Source organism: Trypanosoma equiperdum (genome assembly GCF_001457755.1).
Source record: "Trypanosoma equiperdum strain OVI genome assembly, contig: ctg_1176, whole genome shotgun sequence".
Lineage (NCBI taxonomy): Eukaryota > Euglenozoa > Kinetoplastea > Trypanosomatida > Trypanosomatidae > Trypanosoma > Trypanosoma equiperdum.
The window spans coordinates 32,484-54,871 of NW_027123145.1; the positions used below are offsets into that span (position 1 = coordinate 32,484).

The 22,388-nt window shown below is 49.8% G+C and overlaps 9 protein-coding genes and 2 pseudogenes across 11 annotated transcripts; all 11 read left to right on the plus strand.

The window, feature by feature from the left end:
* Window positions 1-336: 336 nt before the first annotated feature.
* On the plus strand, window positions 337-1,224 carry TEOVI_000766600 (GRAM domain containing protein, putative; the record flags this gene model as incomplete). The annotated part of the gene is made up of 1 exon (XM_067220541.1): window positions 337-1,224. The coding sequence occupies one exon, from the start codon at window positions 337-339 to the stop codon at window positions 1,222-1,224; it is 888 nt and encodes a 295-aa protein (XP_067076642.1).
* A 476-nt stretch (window positions 1,225-1,700) lies between these two features.
* Window positions 1,701-2,133, plus strand: TEOVI_000766700:pseudogene (annotated as a pseudogene). Its single transcript is given in 2 exon segments — window positions 1,701-1,808; window positions 1,810-2,133. Coding segments are annotated over 2 exon segments (432 nt in total).
* Window positions 2,134-2,558: 425 nt separating this feature from the next.
* On the plus strand, window positions 2,559-6,398 carry TEOVI_000766800:pseudogene (annotated as a pseudogene). Its single transcript has one exon. A coding segment is annotated over exon 1 (3,840 nt).
* Window positions 6,399-6,658: 260 nt separating this feature from the next.
* On the plus strand, window positions 6,659-7,276 carry TEOVI_000766900 (uncharacterized protein; the record flags this gene model as incomplete). The annotated part of the gene is made up of 1 exon (XM_067220542.1): window positions 6,659-7,276. One exon carries the CDS (start codon window positions 6,659-6,661, stop codon window positions 7,274-7,276), a length of 618 nt encoding a protein of 205 aa, XP_067076643.1.
* Window positions 7,277-7,580: 304 nt separating this feature from the next.
* On the plus strand, window positions 7,581-8,996 carry TEOVI_000767000 (Mitochondrial 39-S ribosomal protein L47 (MRP-L47), putative; the record flags this gene model as incomplete). The annotated part of the gene is made up of 1 exon (XM_067220543.1): window positions 7,581-8,996. One exon carries the CDS (start codon window positions 7,581-7,583, stop codon window positions 8,994-8,996), a length of 1,416 nt encoding a protein of 471 aa, XP_067076644.1.
* A 398-nt stretch (window positions 8,997-9,394) lies between these two features.
* On the plus strand, window positions 9,395-14,467 carry TEOVI_000767100 (AMP deaminase, putative; the record flags this gene model as incomplete). The annotated part of the gene is made up of 1 exon (XM_067220544.1): window positions 9,395-14,467. The coding sequence occupies one exon, from the start codon at window positions 9,395-9,397 to the stop codon at window positions 14,465-14,467; it is 5,073 nt and encodes a 1,690-aa protein (XP_067076645.1).
* A 624-nt stretch (window positions 14,468-15,091) lies between these two features.
* Window positions 15,092-16,429, plus strand: TEOVI_000767200 (oxidoreductase, putative; the record flags this gene model as incomplete). Its single annotated transcript, XM_067220545.1, has 1 exon — window positions 15,092-16,429. The coding sequence occupies one exon, from the start codon at window positions 15,092-15,094 to the stop codon at window positions 16,427-16,429; it is 1,338 nt and encodes a 445-aa protein (XP_067076646.1).
* A 601-nt stretch (window positions 16,430-17,030) lies between these two features.
* Window positions 17,031-17,900, plus strand: TEOVI_000767300 (uncharacterized protein; the record flags this gene model as incomplete). Its single annotated transcript, XM_067220546.1, has 1 exon — window positions 17,031-17,900. The coding sequence occupies one exon, from the start codon at window positions 17,031-17,033 to the stop codon at window positions 17,898-17,900; it is 870 nt and encodes a 289-aa protein (XP_067076647.1).
* Window positions 17,901-18,196: 296 nt separating this feature from the next.
* On the plus strand, window positions 18,197-20,428 carry TEOVI_000767400 (mitochondrial exoribonuclease DSS-1; the record flags this gene model as incomplete). The annotated part of the gene is made up of 1 exon (XM_067220547.1): window positions 18,197-20,428. One exon carries the CDS (start codon window positions 18,197-18,199, stop codon window positions 20,426-20,428), a length of 2,232 nt encoding a protein of 743 aa, XP_067076648.1.
* Window positions 20,429-20,757: 329 nt separating this feature from the next.
* On the plus strand, window positions 20,758-21,339 carry TEOVI_000767500 (ADP-ribosylation factor-like protein, putative; the record flags this gene model as incomplete). Its single annotated transcript, XM_067220548.1, has 1 exon — window positions 20,758-21,339. The coding sequence occupies one exon, from the start codon at window positions 20,758-20,760 to the stop codon at window positions 21,337-21,339; it is 582 nt and encodes a 193-aa protein (XP_067076649.1).
* Window positions 21,340-21,789: 450 nt separating this feature from the next.
* Window positions 21,790-22,341, plus strand: TEOVI_000767600 (uncharacterized protein; the record flags this gene model as incomplete). The annotated part of the gene is made up of 1 exon (XM_067220549.1): window positions 21,790-22,341. The coding sequence occupies one exon, from the start codon at window positions 21,790-21,792 to the stop codon at window positions 22,339-22,341; it is 552 nt and encodes a 183-aa protein (XP_067076650.1).
* Window positions 22,342-22,388: the final 47 nt, after the last annotated feature.

Consider the following 22,388-nt stretch of genomic DNA (forward strand, 5'->3'; position numbering starts at 1 on the left):
CAAGTGAGAAGTGTAAACATATTTTCTCATTTCATTCCTTTCCGTTGTGGTGTTGTGACAATGAGGTGCCTTCCCTTATGGGGGCGGCACACACGTCTGCGTCGGTTTTAAAGTTCAATAACAGGTCATAGCACACACCAGTGGTGTGATTGTTGCTTGTGCCCATACCTTCTCTTCCTACGCTTTCCCTTTACTTTCCTCACTGCTTCATTTTTCTTCCCGTTTTTAAAGAAAAAATATTAATCGTTTCTGACACGTATCCACACTCCTCTGCACGTGTGTATTTGTGTTTCTGCTTGAAGAAGTTAACGTTGCACTAAGAGACAGGAACAAGTGATGGAGGGAAGCACTGCGCATGGGGGAGACAGTTTAGAGCTCCAACCGCTGATATTTAATGGCCCTGTTCCTAAACCACATCCGCCCTGCACTGATCCCACACCGGATGAGCAGTACCGCATGGCTTCTGAAGAGCAATTGAAAAAAATGGAAAAGAAGGACCAAAAAGCACCTCCTCCTGAGGAACAACCAGCGCCTGAGGGGGGAACTAAGGGCTCGAAGATGTCTTCACTATTTTCAGGCGCCACCCGCAATATATGCAGCATTGCACATCAGGTGTCGAGTACAGTGGAGAGAGCTGCTGTAAAGGCATCAAATGCAACAGGAAACAAAATGCGAGAAATTAACGAGCGGATGAACCACAGTTGGTTCAAGGAAAACTTCCCGCACTTAAGGGCACAAGGCGAGACACTCGTGGCGGATTATCCTTGCTCCGCTATCCACGGACCAGGTTATGTTCATGGACGTGTTTATATCACAGCGAACAACCTTTGCTTCAGCACGGGTACGTCCTCTACGTTTCAGCGAACGAAAGACGTACTGAAGGCGGCTGCTTTTTCAGGGGATGGCAACGAACCAATCATACGGCAAATTATTCCCTTGGCAGATATTGCAAGTATTCAGCTCTCTGTTCACTTGGAGACAGTGAATAAGGGACCTCCATACTTCATGCTTCTCCCCGCTGAGGTGGTAATTCCAACCTGCCTTCAAGTATTCACCAGGCGGCAACAAGTGTTTCAGTTCTTCAGCTTCGGGAATCGCGATAAGACAGATTCACTGTCAGACACTTTGAAGGGGAAGCCGGTGGAGCAAGCTTACAATTATATTGATCATGTATGGCGTGCTGCCACAACAGTTCCACTGCCGGGTGTTCAGTACACTCAGTAAATATGTGAACTTAGGAAGGACAAGGATGGTCGTTGAATGGGAAGAACAACATGGAAAAAAGAAATGAAGGATAGGGTGTAAATGATGTTCTTTCCCCTACGGCTAATCTGCTTTGGCGTAACTCTCTGGAGAGCGCTTGTAGACAAAACAAAACGAAAAAGTATTGGAAAAGGTTTGTCCGAAGGAACAAGGTCGCGATATGTAGGTTCCCGCGTTCAACTTAAGGTTTGCACAACACAAAATCGATTTTCGAAGAAAAAAAAATGCTCGCACGGTGTGAAAGAGGATGGAGCGAAGATACTGAAGAAAGGGGAAAAGGGGCTTCGGTACCGTGGAGAACACTGCTTTACTTATTTTTGTATTTTCCGTTTGCTTTCACACCTATGTTTGCGATCTTGGTCCCATACATGAATTACTAGGGCATCTGCTGAGGAAACTCTGTCTATCGTTGGGAATGGGAAATGCACGCATAACGCATGTCTCCTTTACAACAACTACTCGCTTTACTACCTCTCTGCTTTCGCTTGGTAACAATTTTAAAAATTTTACTTGTAATTGAATCTCGCACATCTTTCCTTTTTTTTTATCGCACTTTTCTTCAACTGTCCCACGTGTATACAGGAATTACCGTTGCGTTGCGGTCGGTGTGTGCGTGGGTGGCGGACTACTCGCCGCCCTCCATTAGTCGCTGCGAGAAGAAAGGTTGTTATTTTAGTTCTAAAGAATCTTTTGAAAAGGGGTGAGGGCGAAAGAGTAGAGAAAGTGCGGATGAGCGGGGATGTGATGCGTGGGTTTAGACTGCAAATGGGCGGAAGGAAGTTTAATTCAAGTGCATTTTATATTATGGTGTTGGGTACGTTGTGTGCGTACCTCCCCTCGGATGGGTCGTTAACTTGGAAAGCGCTCTAATGCTTTTGACAGCATGGCAGGGGGAGGTCCACTGAACCGAAAAGGTACTCACGACGTAGCGGTTCCTTCTTTTTAAATCCGATTACCCAAAATATGACGTCACACAAAACAATGTGGATGTGCTACTTTATGGCGGAGTACGGTCTGTTCAATGAGGAGTAAAATTGTTGTGACCGTAATTTTAACACTACCGGGGCCGGAGACAGATACACACATACATATACACACACACACATATATATATATATATATATATATATATATATACACAACTTGTGCCCCAATTCTAAAATATGAAATCTTATTATTCAAATGTAAATTATAATGTTTGCTCACAGTTAGTGGTGTCACAGGTGGCTAACCGCCGTGGCTGAAGGGAGGGGGAACGTAGTTTGCTGCCACACGCCATATATACGTGAAATGCTATGGGTTCCCTGTGTTTGTGTCTTGATTTGCATTCCCTTATCATTTTGATTAACCACAAAGGCTGTAACGTAAACATGTCAGTCGGCAAGGTCGCTATGGTGGGTGGCGGTGGAAGAGTTACTGTTCCGCGAAAATACTTCCGCGCCGCGGTTCGTGGTCTTCAGCACGTCCCGTGGTGGTGTCAAAGCGACGCACGGACCTCAGCCACCGGCAAGCATCCGCTAGACGAAGCTCTGAAGTGTGCGGCAACTTTTCAGAGCAGATCATTGAAGCAGTGGGAAGATGCATTGTCTGTTTCCAGTCCTTACCGAAGCACCGACCACCTTGCGGCAGGTAAAGCGGTAGTAACAGCACCCGGTACTACCATAACTCTGCAGAGCCTCGCTGATTATGACGGTGGCGAAGCGGAGGACCAGCAGGAGTCGCACGAGGTGTCTGCGGCGTTTGTTGAAAAACAACAGGCAAAGTTGCACGCCATGTTGCAGCAATGGGTCGCCTACTGTGCATTCCACTGTACACGCGCGGAGTTCGCTGCGAGGCAGTCGCTCGTGGCACAGCGACTTCTTCTCTCCCCTCTGGGAGTCTTGCCATCAAGTGCGCACCACCAAGTGGGTTCGGCTCGTTTGGAGAGGACTTTGCGGCGCCGTGGGGCCCGCGCTTACGTTGATTTGCTCGTTCACCACCAGCTACCCATGCAGCAAAAGCAAGAATGGGATGTATTGTGCTCGGTTTGGTCCTCCGTGGGGGAAGGACTCCGACGTCAGGGCCTCACCGCCTCTTCAGCAGCTTCCGTTGTAAGACTCCCCTTTACCCAAGAAGCAGTTGATGAACCGTCGTGGGAAAGAAGTTTGGCTGTATTATCGTGGGCAATGCACTTTAAAGGGGGAAATCAGTTCCATATACCCTCTTCTGACATTGCCATTGTTCTCCATCAGTACATCCAGAGCTTGGAGGATCGCGTGCAAGGGCCCAACCCTCAACAAATGCCCGTCACAGAGGAACAGGCCGTTATTCAGCAGCTTCAGCAGTGGTGGAACTCTGCGAGGGAAGCCGAGCAGCGCGACGCAGGGTTGGCGGCGGCATGTGGATTAGACCGTACGGCTTTTAACTCAATCCATGTGGAAGGCCGGAAGGTAACCCTCTGTTTATCTGACAAGGAGTTGTCGAAAAGCACTGCTGCGTACGCAGAGTTGCTGTTGCAGGGAAGGTGGGAGGACGTTCTTGAGCACATTCGACTCGTGGCCACCAATGTCGCTTCCGGTCCTTTCAGTCGCGATAGAGGCGCGGATAGAAGGCAAGGTGACGATTTATCCAACCAGCGAGCGGCTGCTGCAGGTGATTGTGACGATGACGAAGGGAAGGAGGAGATTGCACTGATTACGGACGGCGGTTTTGGTGATGTTTTCTTCAGCATTGGATCGAACGTAACTTCGTGTGGCTCGTCAACTACGGATGCGCTTGTCGCGTTGTTTAACACCCCACGTCCTGTATTTCTGAAAAGCAAAGTATGGGCCCGGTCGTCTTCTTCCCCGCTGGGAAAACCACCGCGTGAGTACCTTCTAGCATTGGAGACACCACTTGAGACGGTGTTGCTCCAAAAGCCTCCAGTGGTTGGGCTTCGGACCCGTGCTTTTGCTACACGGAGTGACGGGGGCACAAGTGGGATAGGATTAATGGGTAAAGTGAGTTGCAGTGATTGTTCGGATAAGCAGTTGCAAGAGAGTGGGGAGTGTTTAAGGGCGACATCTGCCGCGCTGGTTGAGCTGCGTCGCAAGTTATGGATACTAAGGCAACTTCCCCGGCATCTTTCGCGTTCATTAGTCCGCTTTGAGGGTGCTGGTTCCTTCATGGTGCCTTATCTATTGCGGTGCCCCGCAAAGGAGCTCCTCCCTTGGTTTCTGCTTAGCAAAGTTGCCTCAGCACATTCCAGGCATCAGAACCAAGAGAAACTTGAGGAAGCTTTCCGTGACACCCGCTTGCATGTCCTTTATACACTTTTCTTACCGCACGCTCATTACGCTGCGTTTCAAGAATACTGTGCAGACCTACTCCTGCAGGTGGGAAGTTTGATTGTACCACTAGATGTTCTTCGAGTGGCAGTACGAGTTCTTCTTCAACCTCCGTCGTTCGACCACTTCTACGATGTGTTGCAGGGTCGCCGTCTTCCAGTGGAAGTTGACTGCCGCCATTTATGGTCGCGTTCGGTGGAGTCGTCACATGTAGAGCGAGAGTCTGATTGCTCCACTTCACTGACGCCTTCGTGTTTGAGTCTTTTAAAAGAGTTACAGGGCGACGCTGCCAAGCGGCAGGCGTTCTTCGTTTGCAAGTCGCATAGCGCGCGTAACTACCACCTCTCTACTTGGATTGAAAGCTGCAGTAAAGTGGAGACGCTATCTGGACTTATAGGAATTATTGCCCGGGAGGTTAATCTTTATGGGCCGCCACTTCTGTCTCCAGAGGCTGCCGCTGCGCTGCTGACCGCCATTGTCATTCCCCATATTGGTGAAAGAGGGGGTGCGAAGTATGAAGGCTGTGAACAAGCGTCAGAAATCGGTAATGACACGTTGCGCATGCTAGGAGTTGCATACTTTGTACTACCCAGTGATAAGGCTTTTGGTGCCGCTCCGTACTTTAAGGGAACTTACAATGAGAAGTACATAATCGATGACGGGTTTGAGTGGACAACCGACTGGGATGGTGCTGAAGCACTCCTTGTCGGTCGATCTCTTCGCCGGGTCACTAAATACCCTACCACAACAACAGAATCGTTCTTCCGTGTAGAGTGCTGCTCCACTCAGCAGATGGTAACATACCGCGTGCCAAAGCTTCGCTTGCGACTTATGAAGGTTGACCTTGTTGAGGCAATACAATACTTTGAGTGCGGAGTCAAGCGAATCACGCAGGACGAAGGCGCAAACGACAAAATATGTGGAGAAACAGTGGTGGGCGCGGTAGGGAGACCCGCAGTTGTGGCGTACCACTTGCCTTTTGGCGTTGCAGCGGTTGACAAACCTGCGGGTATGAGCACCACCCTTCATGTGGGGCACCCTCACTTGCTCGATTTTTTGGCAGGGAACCTCCCGTGGAAAGGACCTAGTGCGCCCGTGCTGTTTCAGCATGGACTTGTTAACCGTATCGACTTGGGTACTAGTGGATTAGTGCTCGTTGCGGATACAGAAGCCTCGCTTGAGGAGGCTCGCCGTGCGAGTATTGTGGAGCGTTGCGTGGAAAAGGTTTACCGGGCGCTTGTTTTGCATTGTCCCCCACCGATCTCCCGCATAGATACGTCAGAGTGTTGGTACCTCAATCCATGTGGGATCATAATGTGCGACGTCCTTGCAAATGGCGCCGACTTTTCTCTTCAGATCGCTGCGTACAATTCCTCGAAGGGAGGCGCCTTGCCTGTAGGGGCGATGGATCGGCGGTCAGCCACAACAACATATCGTGTATTGCAGTACTTTCCGAGGAGTGGCGTCTATTACTTGGAAATTCATTTACACACGGGACGTCGTCACCAGATCCGGCAGCACTTTGCTCGGCTATGTCATCCATTGTTGGGTGACGGCCGTTACAGTCGGCGAGCGCAGGTAGTGGGGGAGGAATTCGGTTTGCAGCGGCCTGCACTCCATGCAGTCCGTGTTACACTTACCCCACAACATGGAACATCTGCCAAACCACGGTGTGGCGTCGTGGCTCCGCGTGTGGGTGATGCCGATTACGATGAATATTGCGGCAACGGAGGGGGAAAGACCGTAGTGGAGTGCCCAGTTCCGGAGGACATGCGGCTGACTCTAAAAATGTTGCGGGAGCGTGAGGACCCGGTAGGGTTGGGTGCTTAATTACTGCTTCTTTACGCCGTCAGAAATTCAGCAGGGACGCTTGCCTATCCAGATACATGCGCACGTAATTATTTTAACATGCCCTCTTCTTTGTTTTGTTTTTTTCTTTGCATAAGGGAATTAAATTTCAATTTAGGATTTCATTTATGGGACTCCCTTGATCCCTCAAGGAGTTTTTGCTTCCAAATTTATCTGTTATTCGAATAAGGAAGGCTAAATATAGTTGACATCCAGATTGTTCTCACACGGAGCCGCAGTGCATGGAGGACGTGAGGCCTGTAACTTCACCGTTGACGGAAGACACAGCTTATACGCGGTGCTTGCGCGGAGCGAAGGAGGCCAAGGAAAGGGGAAATACCGCCATATCGGACAAAAACTTTAAAGAGGCTTCCTTTCAGTACAAGAAGGCACTGCTGTTTCTATCTGAATACATACCGGGAGACGGAGGTTTCTCGGAAGATGCGTTGATCGACATGTTGGCACGGCGAAGAGGCGTAGCAACACCTCGGGACCTCAGCCCTGGTCGCAAGAGTGAGTTAATGGATCTCTACGTAACAGTTATGAACAACTTGGCGGTTGCTGATATGAGGCTCTGTCGTTTTGACAAAGGCGTTGAACACACAACAAAAGTCCTCAATGTTCCTGGACAGGAGAAAAACAGAAAAGCGTTGTGGCGGCGTGCCGAATGCCATGTGCAAAGAGGCCATATTGAAGAGGCCGAGAAGGATGTGGATGTGCTTGCCGCTTGTGCGGAGGGAAATGGCCAGCAGTCGGAGGAAGTTGTCGAACAACTACGTATGAAGATAAAAGAAAAGAAGAAGCAGCTGGTGAGGGAAGAGCGTGCGATTTGTAAGAAAATGTTTGAACACGGGTCTTAGTGTAGCGCACAAACTCGTGTCTGCGTGCCCTTTACATTTCAAGAGTTTCTTGTATGCGTTTTTCATTGAATGTGGTCCAGGACACAATCTTCCACAGCTTTAATTCTAACACCTCATACACTATTGTATGCTATCCCTCGTTTTTACGTTTACTTATCCTTATTTCTCTACTTTCGAACACGAGGGAGGTGCTTGATGTTCTCTTTTCTTCATTGGTCATTGTTTGGGAGAAGTAAACAGAAGCAAGGCTGTTCGTCTTCGGCGGTACTGTTCACATTTGGTTACATTCACGTTTGCTCGGAACATGCAGCGTAATTTAACGAAATTGAGCGCAGCAGCATTCTATGAGTTCGTTGACAATAATTTCCTCAACAACAAACGACCCCCCGTTCCCGGCGGGTCATGGACGGTTGAGGTGCTACGTAATAAAAGTCTCGCCGATTTGCAGCACATATGGTTCCTGCTTTTGAAGGAGCGAAACATGTTAAAGTCCATGAAGGAACACTATTTGCGGCACCAAGAAGAACTGGGTGCAATGCCTGCCCCCTCGAGGCTGAAAATGATCGATGAATCGATGCGCAACATTAAGCGTGTCGTGAAGGAGCGTGATGAGGAAGCAACGGCCCGAGCAGTGGAGATATTTAAGGAAAGGCTGAAACGTGGCATTTATCGTTATCCACCGGGTCCTCCTCCTCCCCCTGGGGCGCATGACAAAACAAGTGTGGTGAAGGTGGAACTGAGTTGCTATGTCGAGGAGGAGCGCCTGCGTGAACTTTTCGGTCGTTATGATGTTTTTGAACCACATAAAGGTATCGTGCGAGTCGAGCTGAAGCTTCCGGATGAGGTGTTGAAACAGAAGGAGGAAGCGGAGCAACTTTGGACGCAGTACATGGCGGAATGTAGTGATGTGAAGGCATACCATCAGTGGTCAACGGCAGCACCCAGCGCGTACGACTATACTGAAGTGGAACTGGCCCCGGGGATATTTGCCAACGATGCCATTTCAGATAAAGGTGCTAAACACAGTGGTGACACTGAAACTCATGAGGGGGTAATTGTCGCAGCACGCGTGCCCGTTCCACCCCCCAAGGAAAAACAGCCTCCACCAAAGAACCCACTCGAGCGGCTTAAAGCTGAACGGCGGTCATACCTCGCACGCACTACCATCCAACTTGGTTATTTCCCAAATGTGACGCTACCCCCGCCGCGGTATGAGACTGTTGAGGCTGTGCCGCGTCCGGTACACCCAGATGAGATCGAGGGACCGTGGGAGGCATACATAACCTACGACCGGGAGGATGGCTTATCGTACGCGCAGTCATTGGGCATAACTACTATCGGTGTAGCCACTGTGCTTGGCTTGACGGAGCACGTGCGTGAGCCTCAGCCGTACGCTGTGGTGGATCCCGTGTACTGCGAGGCGCTACGGCGTGAAAGGGCCCGTGAGGAGACACTCATGAAATGGCCACACGTCCCTGAATGGAAGTATGAGTATAGCACCTATACTCGGAAACATTTGGCTGATATTGTGCAGTACAACTACACGAATGTTGTTGACTATGTGGACCGTGAGGTTCTTCTCACTGGAAAGTCGGTCTGGGAATGCCCCATTCACATTGATCATACATGCGGTGGAAGCAAGACAGTGCCACCTCACGCCAAAAAACCGGTTCGGTACATGGATGCGGGCATTGCAAACGTGGGCGTTACTGACATTTAGAGGCGTTTGCTTACAGGCGGGGTGCGGGCAGAAACTTCTATTTGTGTTGGTGCTATTAGGAATTTCAATGGCTAGGGCGAAAGCTGTGTTTATCGAGTGCAATTTTTTTTGGGGGGGGAGGGGCGGCATCGCGCGCAGCCGGTTTACAGTGCACGATTGACTGGGTGTAAACAGCACTAAAGCTTATTTCTCTCTCTCATGGACTGTGTGCTTCTCTGTATCTCTTTCTTTATTTTTTTCTCCGTTTGTTGAAGGGAGCTGTACGTGTTCCTCTTCTGTGTGTGTGTGTTTCATTTGATCGACTTTGTGTCTTCCTTTTATTAATATTTTACGGCAGTTTACACCCGTCTGAGCAGAAAGGGGCTGTTTATAGGAGGTAAAAACCATTTTGGAGGAACATGGAGCAGCAGGTCTCTAACCGGGGAAGTAACTCTGACCCCCCAGCGTCTTCTCAGTGCGAGGAAGAGACCAAACAACATGAAGTCTCGGAAACGACTTTTTGCGGAAGTGAGTTTGCAGAAGGCAGTGGTGGAACTTTGTTACAGACGGTGGCACCCGATGCCCCCAGTGTGAGGAGTTGTGGCAGCCATCAAGTCCCGAGCTCAAGTAAAGGTGCTCCCTTCGCCTCACGGGCGCAGGCGCTGATGTCAGGCGCTGCCAGCGTCGTGGCGCCACTTTCAGTTCACTCTGGTAGTCAACACACATCCCGAAAGGGAAACACCCACAACTTAGCGCGACTCGCGGTGAAGCACAATTTATATGCCGTACAACTGGATGGTGACTCCGGCGGCATTGAAATGCAAGCCGCTAGCCAATATCTCCTCCGGGCGGTAACCACACGAGAGAAGTACAAATCAGTGGATAAGGGACAGAAGGAGGGAACAGGGCGCTTGGTGCCTCCGGTTGTTTTCTCCTTTGAAACTGGTGTCGCCCAGTTCACGGACCAAAAGACCGAAGTTTTACCATGGGAGCAGTTCTACGACGACGTGATAGAGTTGTGTGCCACGATGCAGCATCCAGATTGCCGCCGGGCGTGTTCGCAGCGTCTACAAGTGCTGGAAGAGAAGTATAACCTGTACAAATTGTGCAGCAGCAACGTTGAGAACCCTGACCACCACCGCCACGATGTTGGTGTATTTTCCGATTGTACAAAAGTTGATAATAGCGTGTATCTGAGTTGCATGGTGAATTCGGAGTTGCTGCGTGAATACATCCAGGACAAGGTGGAGTATTGTGGATCGGATGAGGTGCGGTATTCGGCGGATAAAACTGAGGTGCACACACTGAGTACAACATGCGATCAGCTCGGATTTACGGAGGTTGAGCAGCTAACTATCGAGGGTCTGGGGTTGTCACCACCAAATGAAAAGCAACGTTACCATTACGATCCGCTTGATCTTGAACTGAACCGCACTGGACGCAACTGCGCGGAGCTATTGCAACTCTTCCTCACACACAATACTTTGAATAAGGGGAAATACTTTGCAGAAATTGTGAAACCCACACTGTCCGAGAATGAGCAACGAATGCGAAACCCACAGGCAACTGAATGTATAGTTGAACTATGTGGTACTTCTGCCGAAGATTGGGAGCAGCTGGCCGCGTGGGCACAGGAGCATAATCTGCTACGAATGTGGCATAACCGCTGGTTCGTTGCCTTACCCCGGAGACGGATACGAAGCGATTCAACAAAGGATGCACTTGAGAACCACCAGCAACACTTGGAAAATATTTTCCTACCACTGTTTACAGCAACACTCGCTCCCGAAGACCCGAAGAACGCTTCTATTGTGGCGCTGCTCCAGAACCTTGGTGGGTTTGTGATTGTGTCCGATGAAGAGGAGCGCAACTCCACTTTCGAGCGCAAGCTGAGGCGACCCGTTGAGGTGCCATGGAGTGAGAATGTTTGTGATCTCTACTTCGCTTACCATGTATGGGCAAATCTTTGTTCCCTCAACGCTTTGCGCCGTCGCAAGGGCCTCAATACTTTGCAGCTACGTGCCTTCGCCGGGAATCGTGACGGTCAAATAGATGTATTGGTTTATTCTTACCTACTGTGCGACAGCCTTGTTAACGGTGTTCTCCTAGAGCATAATCCTGTGCTGCAGTATCTTTATGGTGCCGGAAAGATCGGACTGGTCATGATGCCACTGTGTAACAATGGGATGGGGCTCCCGTATATGCAGAACCCCTTTCCTGTTTTCTTTCGCCGCGGGTTGCTCGTGACACTGACGACCAACCAACCTTTGTTGTTTCACCATTCTAAAGAACCTCTCATCGAGGAATACGGCACTGCGAGCAAACTGTTTCAGCTATCTGGCACTGATGCATGTGAGATAGCGTTAAACTCCGTGATTGTGTCGTCATTTCCCGCCGATGTTAAGGCACTGTGGTTGGGGGATTCATTCCTTCAGGAAGGCATTCAGGGGAACATGCTAGAGTTTAGCAAAGTTCCGACGTGCCGTCTTGTGTTGCGACAGGAACTGTGGCAAACGGAATTGAACATTATTCATCAGGCCGCGGTGCGAAATACGAGGGGAAAGCGAGGGGCGTTTCCTCTCCCGACACTGCTGTCCACCCCTCCCCCTCTCATGGCTTCTGGGAGCCATGCTGGGGATTCGACCGAAGTTGAGCCAAGCGGCGTAACTTTACAACAAGCCGTTACAATGATGCAGTCAAGTCAAATGCCGTTCCTCGCTCGCGATCCACATACGGACTTTCCTCGCGTTGTCTTCTTAGGCCCCCTCGAACGTGATCCTTCTGATACGCTGGTTGTGACTCTGTTGCATCGTGCGTTACAGCTGCGCTCGCAGTATGTTCGGCAGCACAACATACGTGATGTAGATGGGAGAGTGCTGCGATCGGACGATATTGAACATGCATTCCGCCGTGATGATACATTTGATGAGGACGAGTGGATGTTCAAAACCGTCGAAGGTGTTGTTGTGCCACACGAGGTTCATCAGATTCCCCGTCTCCCAAAAGATATGTTTCACTTTGACGACTTTCGTCAACATGTGCAGGAACTGCGCGCCATGCTAGAGAATGCGCACGTACGCAACTTCGCGACGCGGCGATTGAATTTGCTTGAGCGCAAGTTTATGTTACACCTTGCGGTTAACCGCAGTCTTGAAGCGGGGACAACGGCCAGCAAGGCTTCTCAGAATCGTGACTTCTATCAAGCAACAAAAGTGGACAATAATGTTCGTATGGAGTCCGGTATGACTGCTCGGCAGCTGCTGAACTTCATCGTTTCCAAGGCTAATAATAATGGTGATGACATTGTGGCCCACCAAGAGGGAAAAGAACCGCAAACGTTGCGGCAACTGCTACAGGAGTTAAATATTTCTCCGAGCACACTAACTGTAGATGACCTCAATGTGCAAGTCGACACAACACTTGGTGTTGGGAGCGCACAATATACACCTGGCGGCCGTGATGTCTTGTGTACACTACTGCTGAACACAGACAACCAAATGAAGGGACGCTACTTCGCTGAGTTGACAAAGCTAACCTTTGAGAACTTCGAGCATGACCGTTTCACCTTCACCGAAAACAGGCTACCGATTTATGGCGCGAGCCCCAATGAATGGGGGTTGCTCTCTGATTGGTTCGACACACATGGTATGGCATCAGTACACAACCGATGGATGGTGCAGATCCCGCGCATTTACGGTTATCTGCGCGAGTGTGGAAAGGTCCAAAGTTTTACTGAGTACATCGAAAACATATTCAAACCACTATGGACTGTTTCACTCCATCCAAGCAAAGATCCCCGCTTGTTCCACTTCCTTAACCACATCTCTGGCTTCGATTGCGTTGAAGACGAACGAAGACACGACATACCGCTCAACAATGCAACGAAACCGCCTCATGAGTGGACGACCGAGGAAGAGCCTCCATACAACTACTACATGTATCATGTGTGGGCAAATATTTACTCACTGAACGAGTTTCGTCGACGCCGGAAGTTCTCGACGTTTACATTTCGACCAAGCTGTGGAGAAACAGGCCCTGTGGAACACCTCATCGGTGGGTTTTTGCTTGCCAACGCTATTAATTATGGCGTTACTCTCGCTGATGATACCCCACTGCAGTATCTTTTTTACCTCGCCCGCATTGGGGTAACGGTAAGCCCGCTGAGCAACAACACGAAGGTGCTCGGGTACCTGGACAACCCGTTTCCGACGTTCTTTCGTCGCGGTCTTAATGTTTCCCTCGGCACGGACAGCCCACTTATGTTCCATCACACCCAGGAGCCACTACTAGAGGAGTACTCCATTGCCTCAAAGGTGTGGAAGCTTTCGCCCAATGATATGTGTGAGATTGCCCGCAACAGTGTGCTTCTTTCAGGTTTTGATGCTGCCTTTAAACGTGAGCGACTAGGGGATCTGTTTTTTCTTTCAAGTAGCAGAAGCAACGACGCGTCACACACACACCTATCCGACATCCGTGTCGCGTACCGTTTCGAGACCTACCACGCAGAGATTGCTTTTCTGGAGATGATCTCCACCCTTAATTTCCCAAAGGCACTTCTTACTCTGAGTGAAGAGAGGGCACTGGAAGCTGATTTTCTTGAGGCGGTAAAGAAAAAGGAAAAGCAGCTTGGGTGTATCATAGAAGTTAAGACTGAGGAGGAGGACATTAAAAGGTTAGAGCAAAGTCGTGCCGCTCTACTGCGACAGGTTCGAGAGGCTGAAGATACTGTTGAGGAGTTACGCCGGCAGAACAAACAGCTAACGGAGAAGCTTGCTGAAGAGCGGGCGAGGGACCAACACGCACAGCAGATGCGTCGCAAGGGACTTAAGGAGCGTGTTGTGGGTATTTCAGATCCGGAGGGGAGACGGCAGACATCGTCGTCAAACGCCGATATGTCGAGTGATCACCAGCCCTCCCTCGAAATTTCTGTTTTGGAACAAGTGGCGAAGGAAGAAACCAACGGTGAAGATGCCACAGCTGCTGGACAAAGTCAGCATCTAGGGGGTGCGAAAGTGGGGCTGACCGCTTTGTCGCCCACTGCTTTGGAGGACACCTCACCGAGGAGTGCTGGCTTCATCTCTAGTGGGAATGTAGCTGATTTAGACGACAATTTGGATACTGCTGCCACAACGAGTGCACTAGTTGGTATGCTAGAGAGTATGTGGAAAGAAAAACCTGCTGGGGCCTCTCACTCCGGCGGGCATACCGTTACGGGCGGAGATGCGAGCAGTACCTTCCCACCAATTAATGTTGATGCGGTTACGCTCAGTGAAAGAAAACCGTCAGGGGCCAGTGGCAGCACCACTAAGCGGGGACCACCACCACCGAGGCGGACCTCCGCGAATTCTGCCTTTGTATTCCCTAAACCTTCCGGGGAAGGGGGTTCGCATCGCGCGTCACTTCAGGGGTTTGCTAATGTTCAGCAAGCCGCCCGTGAACAGGAAGCAAAAGAGACGGGGAGTTCGCACCGAAGCAGTGAAAGAGGAGTTTAGCTCAGTAGTAGGGCGTTGGCTGCGTTGGACCCCTACTTTGCTTCACCTATTTTATCCTGTTTGTCTCATGCTGTTCCTATCACGTCCAGGAGCTTTTACTATTTCAATGTGGCAAAGGGGCGCTTCTGTGGTCGTATTGCCGGCATATGAATGGCGCAGACAGAGAGTCTGCTGTGTAGGTGTGTGAAGAGCATTTATTTATGTACAAAGTTTGCAAGGGGGAGGGCGTTTGTGTGAACACTTTTGTTTTGTTTTACACTTTACTCCCTTGCGGTAGAAGCACGGGTCCACGCCCCCCTGCGTGGTGGTTATGTCAAGATGGTGTACGCACATGAGGCTTAAGTTTTAGTGCATTCTCCTTATGTGGCTCGATGGTTGGCCTGCTTCCATTACCGATTTGTTTCAATTTTACTTTCAGCTCTGACAGGAATTAATCTCCCTTTGTAAGTGCTCCAGGAGAGACAACACCGGTACGTGTACCTTAAAATAGGCAGGCGTATCCCATAGTGCCCTCGTGTCTGAGGCACATTAGCAGTAGTACACTTTGTGAGGATACGACACGGGAGGGGAACAAAGAAAGTACAGAAAGTAGTTTTAGTAAGTTTAGATACTGGGATCGGGAAGATGCGACGCTCTGCCACCTTCCTGGGGTTGACTGCTCTGCGGAGCGTTGCTGCCACTGGTTGGCGCTACCACAAACAAGGGGCACCTGAGCGGGTTTTGCAGTACGAGCGCTACCGAATCCCTTTTGATAGGAGCGGTTCTCAAGCAGTGGTAAAGATGTTGGCGGCCCCCGTCCACCGACACGACCGGGCCATGATCGGCGGGTACTGTGGGCCGCTTCGACCCACCGCATTTCCGCAGGTTGCGGGTGTTGAGGGTGTTGGAGTTGTTGAAGAAGTTGGTAAAGGGGCCTCACTGCTGCTTCAGGAAGGCGACCTTGTATGGGTTAATAATCCAACGGTGGGCACATGGGCCACACATGTTGTGACGGATGTTGAAAATTTGGACGTCGTGCCAAATCGCGCAGATGTTGATATTGAATACCTTGCTTCGCTCTCGCTTTTCCATACGGCGTACCATTTAACGAATAGTTTCGTGAGTCTGCAACCAAACGACGTAGTACTTCAGACAGGCGCCTCGTCCTCTATCGCTCAAATTTGTCAGGGTTACATCCGTGCCCGTGGTGCAAAATTGTTCCAGACAATGCAATTGGGACGCACGGAGCATGCACATCTTTTAGCTTTCTTCAAAATGAGGGGAGCATTTGCCGTCGTGCCGTACAATTACGTGCGAACTAACTACATGCGTCGGCTTCTTTCTGACGTGCCGCCGCCAAAGCTTTTACTCAACCACACCTGTGGTAACTTCGCTTCCAGTTTAGTTAATCTTCTCGGTGACAATGGTGTTTGTGTTACATATGGCAATACAGGCGGAAAGCCGCTTCAGATCGCCAATATGGACGTCATTGCACGTGGTATTAAGTTCAAAGGATTCTTCCTACCACACTGGATAAAGAGCCACACACGTGAGGCTCGGATGCGCGTTCACCAGAATGTTGTGGAGAGCATGACGATTTCGCAGGGCCACGGTATATTTCGGGCGCAGCGCTTCAAAATGGATGGCGACAGCATATTCGCCTTCAGCAACGCATGGGATGCTCCCCTCGGCAGCCGCAAACCCGTTCTGCGCATGGTGGGCGAATACGGTGAGTGGCGCCGACCCCGCTCAGACCAAGCCGCATGGAACATTGGTCGTGCGGTATGGGACGATTTACTGCAGCAAATGTGGGAGAGCGCCGGAACAACTGAAAATCCTCAGTCAATGAAGTACTACACTCCCTTCAACGACATTTATTCGCAATTTCATGACGGGAAGCAATCAAAGGAGATGGGCCATCGTGAAGTTTTCTTCCGTCGGCCAAACGCCCCACGTCACAATGCGGCAGAGAGCACACATTGACAATTTTTTCCGAAATCATAGTGGAGGGCAGAGCAAGTAGGGGAACACTTAATCTTTTGTAGTGGAAGAATGGCGACTAGCGGCGGGTTCACGTATATGAGTATCAACCAAAGATACGTACATTCTGCAGTTTTGAGTGGTGCGGGAGTCGGGTAGTTGCGCAATGATAGGAGTGTTGTGATGTGTGTTGACATGCGGTACATCTGGTGGGTATGTGACACAATGTTTACGGCAGACCGGCTGAAGGAAAACACACAGGTGTTGAGGGACGAAGCCAGTTAGAAGGAGACCCATGTCGAAAATTGCGCATTACCACATGGTAAGGGGTGTCGTAGCGTGCTAACCTTATGTTATTGATGCACTGTGTGCTCACGTAATTGTTTTAAAACCATTGTGTCCCCCGTTCTTTTCGTTTTGATTACTTCCAAATGCGCGTCGTTACCCCTTCTCAAACGTGATGGTGGTGAAAGGAATAGGGTGGAACCGTGGAAGGAGAGCGTCGGTTGTACCAGTTAGGCACCAGAAACGGCGACGGAAGAGGAAGGTGAAAGGGACAAAGGTGTAGTACATTAATAGTATTTGTGTCCGGTTGTTTTGCCTTATGCTCGCGACCCAAACCAAGACGTGGGTTGCGGGTGCCGCTACGAAAGCGCAACAGCCGTGCGTCCGGAGGGGCAGCACCCTCGCAACACCATCCTCGCCACTCTGGTACAATCCACTTTGTGTGGCGTGCCGGCTGCAGGCGAGCGACCAGTTTCATCGTTATCTGCATAATCCTCACATAGTACAGCCAGACGGCATCGATTCGCTTCCACGCACAAAAGGCGACCAGCAGCAGTGGTTGAACGTTGAACAATGGGACGGTTACAGTGATACTTACCTGAAGCAACATATGCAATACCCGCCAACCAACGAGCATCCCAACAACCACCTCAATTTTAGTCACAACCTGCTGAGTGAGTGTCTGCGGAGTTGTTATGAGTACTACGGGAAACCTGCTGATCAGCTGCAGAGACTACACGAAGATCCACTTCACCCGCATTTCCACCAAATGATTGTGGGCATAAAAAAAGACCGGGAGAAGATAGCCGAAGAGCTTGATCGTGTCTACGCGAATCTTCACCCTACTGTGAAGACGGTGTATGACGCTTATCTCGTCCGTCGGTACTACCAACTTGGTGACTGGATTGAGCGTGTTGAGCAAAAGCGCCACGATTTGTTATGTCAGTTGTCACCTGAATATATACGGCAAGCAGAAAGAGCGCGAGGTGTAGCGGCGCACTTCCTCAGTCGTCTGAAACAGCTGCAGTCAGCCTTCACACATAACCCGACCCTTGGCCTCCTTGATGATGCAATGGAGGGGCAATACACCCATGACGAGTTAGTGATGCTGCGGCAGAAGGCGGCATATTTCCGCAATATGCGTCAACTGGGTGCTAACCAACAGGATGCCGACGTACACACACACTGAGCAAGCGGAGAGGAATGAAGTAACGAAGAAAATAGGGTGTGAGAAAAAAGAGGGGGATGGTCAGGGTAAGTTGTACTTTGCCGCTCGTTTTTTGTCAATGCCATTGCTGCCTATCGTTATCACTGCCCAAGGTATGAACGGTACATCAACTGTAATGTATTTGTGGAACATGCTTAACTTTTTAAGGGCTTACTTACCCATTTGCTCTTTTTCACCGAGCGACGTTGTGCGCCTATACCTTTCCCACCTTGTTTTCCTTCATTGTACCAAAATGGCGGTTAGAAGACGCCCCGGTGATGACCCCTCGGCGCGTCGCAAAGCTCGTGCAGTTTTCTGGTTCCTACCTGAATACCGAATGGGCTCGCAAATTTATCCTCGGTTCCTTGCTGCAGCGCTACAATCCTCAATCCTTGACTACTGTTGGTTCCTCTGCTGCGGGGAATTCCGGTGAGGATGCTTCTCTTGACAAGGAACTGCTTCACCTCCAGCGCTCACTGAGTGAGGTGTGGTCACTTCCGGCTCAACCGCTTGATGCGGTGAGCGAAGGGAGAATTCTTCGATTACTCGCACGCTACGCTACGGGTGAGGGGGTCATGTCGATTGAGGCATTGAATGAACTGAGTCATGTGCTGTCGTGCATTCGTGGTTCCCCGCAACGTGTTGAAGGCCCGATAGATATGGAAGAGTTGCTGCTGGCAATAGGGTACGCTAAACCGGGCGACAACCTTCGGCGTGTGGCGTTCGCGGGAGAGCTGCAATACCCTCCAAGCGCGCTTGCACATATGCGGGCACACCTCAGGGACGACATGGAGCGCGACGGTAGCGACCCATTCGACATTCTCCGTGTTGTCACTCACAACCCGGCATATGCAATCGATTCTGCGAGCACGTCGGAGGTTGATGACGCGATAGGAGTGTATAAAGATCCCGTGACAGGTGAGGAGTGCTTTGTGGTGTACGTTTCCGATGCTACCGTCTACTGCCCGTTCGATAGTCCACTGGAGCAACTCACCGCAAGGCTACTGACAACGACAACATACCTTCCGGAAGGTGTTTTTTTCATGTTACCGAAGCCGATAGTTGATGCTGCAACCCTACGTGAGGACAGGCCTTGCCGCACGTTTGATATTCGGTTTCAGATTGATGAGGTAACTGGAGAACTGAAAAACTATAGCGTTGGTGTCGGTTGGCTCCATAAACTTCGCCGCATCACGTACGACGAGGTACAAGCTCTGTATGATGAGGAGGCACAGGTGGGAAATCAGCATCATCACACCGAAAGAGAAAGCACTCAGGCTTCTCCTGCTAAACGCGAAGAGGGAAAGAAAGGTATGGTAGCCTCAGGAGGCACATCATCATGCCGTCCCTCGTGGATGACTGTGGAGGATGAAAGCATCTTACGCCGCATCTACAGAGCTGCACAGAAGCGATATGAAACCAGGCAGTTGCGAGCGGGAGACCGTTTCATCCATGCAGACTTGCCTGAGCCGCTCATCAAAGTGGGTGCTGGGGCACAGGTACTTTCGGTGGAGGACCAAATCATTGGCACTAGGGACGCTCGACTGGCCGTTGCGGAGATGATGATCGCCGCAAATGAGGTTTGCTCTCGTGTGGCGCAGGAAAATCATCTTTCTATACCATTTCGCGGCACGCGAGAGTTGTCTTTAGACCATGTTGCAGCGAAGTCGTACAGAGAGCCGCAGGGCGTAGTATCTGTCCAATCTCTCGATCCGCAGTACGTTTTTTTCGCGGAGGCGATGCAACGATCCATTCGGCAGTTGAGCGGAGTCACACGAGCCGTCTACTTCCACACGCCCATTTACCACGCAGGTCTCGACACACATAACTATACGCACAGCACTAGTCCATTGAGGCGCTATGCAGATATGTTGGTGCATCATCAATTGAAGGTATGGCTCTGGCGCACTTCGCACTGCAGTAGTGGAGGCGGTGCGTTACATTCTGCACAAAAGAGCTCCCCTGTGCTGATTGAGCAACCAATAGCGGAGCATACTATGGCCACACTTTGTTCAATGATCAGTAGTAAGCAGGAGCAGTCAAGTATTTTGCAGGAAAGCAGTCAACGCTACTGGTTGTTGAAACACATTAAACAAAACATCCTTACGAAAAGTCCCCATCACCGCTTTATTTGTCTTGTTGGTGACACACGAAGTGTAAAGTGTGCACCTGAGTATGCGCGATTCGTCGTCGAATGCAGTCACGACTCACCATCACAACCTGATGGTGGCGTGCACCGAACTGTTCCATGGGCAGGAAGGTGGAAGCAGCGACATCACGAGTATCTTTACGTTTCGGATATCTATATTACAGAATTGCAGTTCGCACATGTGGTTCTCCACAGTCTACCCGATGTTGTAGTTGGTGCAGTGGTTGAATGTGAGGTACGCGAGGTGCACCCAACCCAAGGTTATCTCTCACTAGCGATTGTGAAAGTTTGGAGTGGTGGAGACGAACGACGGTTCGAGCCACTTTGGAAAAAGTGCCTTCTTCCATCTCTGGACTCGTGAGAACACCACCGAGGCGGGAACATGCCTCGTTTCTTCGGATGTGTACGCGTCCGTGTTAATGCGGCGGCGGTGTGTGTGGTGGTTGTTTTGGTGTTGTACAGAACTTGCGCTTGTTAAAGTGCTGCTGTACTGGTTGGTCTCCTTTGATAATTGTTTTAAGTGCATGCGATTGTATACCATGGTATGTGCACTTGCACAGTTTCGATCTTGTTATATTTTCTTACTTCTTTCCCCGTTTGTCGCTGCCTTTGTGTGTGTGTGTGTATGTTTGAGGTTAGAGGCTTAGTCTTTAGATACGTACCCGTAGCCAATTTGGCCATTCGCACGTTATGGGACAACTTATTAGTGGCCTTTGGTCGGTTTTCAACCCTAATCGGCACTACAAATTGCTCATCCTTGGACTCAACAATGCGGGCAAAACATCAATTTTGTACCACCTGCAACTTGGACACAGTATAGCGACACAACCGACACTTGGAGGGAACGTCGAGCAGCTGAGCATTTCGCATGGATCTAATAATAACAAAATCGAAGTTTCTTGCTGGGACCTTGGGGGTCAAGAGCAGCTGCGTGACTCCTGGCGCCTTTACTACGATCAAACGGATGCCGTAATATTTGTGGTGGATGCCGCTGACCCCTCCCGCTTTCCTGCGGCGCGAAGTGTTCTCCATAAAATATTAGCCAATGAACCACAACTCCGCCAGGCGGTGCTTTTGGTGCTGGCTAACAAACAAGATATGGAAGGAGCGGTGAGTCCCGCCGATCTCATCGAATCATTGGGGTTGGCTGCTGTAAATGATCGAACTTGGACACTGATGGGATGCAGTGCATCAAAAGGTGATTCTCTTCGGGAGGCTATGTCATGGATTGCGCAAAGAATAGGAGACCGCAGACCTGCGAGCAGTGCGTGAGTCAAGTAAAGGGAATTCAGATATTCTCTTAGTGGAAACAAATAGTAAAAAGGTAAAAGCATCAAAACCTCTCTTGTATGTTTACCTTTCGAGTGTGTTGAAAATATTATGCCTTGTACTTCTCTTTGTTTCCTTCTGCTTTGCTGCTATGTTATTAGCCCCTCACCTCATTCTCTGTTGTTGTTTTTTTTCCTGTTTCTTCAACGCCACTCGAACATGGGAAAGAATGGGCTTTTACACTCTCACTTATCTCCCCTCTTCACTCAGCTTATTCGTTTAGCAACCCCTTCCGTTATCCTTTTCCCTTTTATCGGTCTGTATGCACGCATAATTCTTTTTTTTTATTGTTGGCTCGTATATGTGTTTACTTCTCTTTGTTTTTATATTATTTTATATTATACACATATATACATATATATATATATATTTCCGCCTAGTCGGCTAGTGGGGATGAAAAACAAAGCGGCATCTCGTCGCGACGAAAAACTCATCAAAGGGACTAATATCATTGTTAAGAATGTTTCCCTTATTGACAAACATAGGAACGATCCTCAGGCACTGCTTCACTCCATAGAAGCTGATGACGCCGTTGAGTTGAGGTGGTGGAGAAACGCACTTCGCCCGGAAGCTAATCTCATTGAACCCGCTGTTGCGTACTTGCAGGGTATTAAAGTTATTCGACCTGCTACGAACTTTAATACATTTGACATCAAAAAGGCTCGTCTTCGCCGATTAGAAAAGCAGGAAATTGAGAGAAAGAAATGTCTTGAGAGGCGTAAAAGAGATGTCGCTCCGACGGCTGCCATGAAGGCATCTGCCAATCCGTACCGGGTCCCGCGTTCCGGTGGATACATAAAACAAAAGGACGACCGCATCATTCAGCGGGGTGAAAAGACCAAAAAAGCAGCCAAGAAAGATATCAAAGAGAGTGGTGGAAAGACTCAACGTCATAAAAGTAACGACGAGAAGGGGAAGTTGCAAAAGATAGGCAAAGGTTTGTAATGAGGTAATACGTCCTCATTTTGCCACTTTTGTATATATATATATAT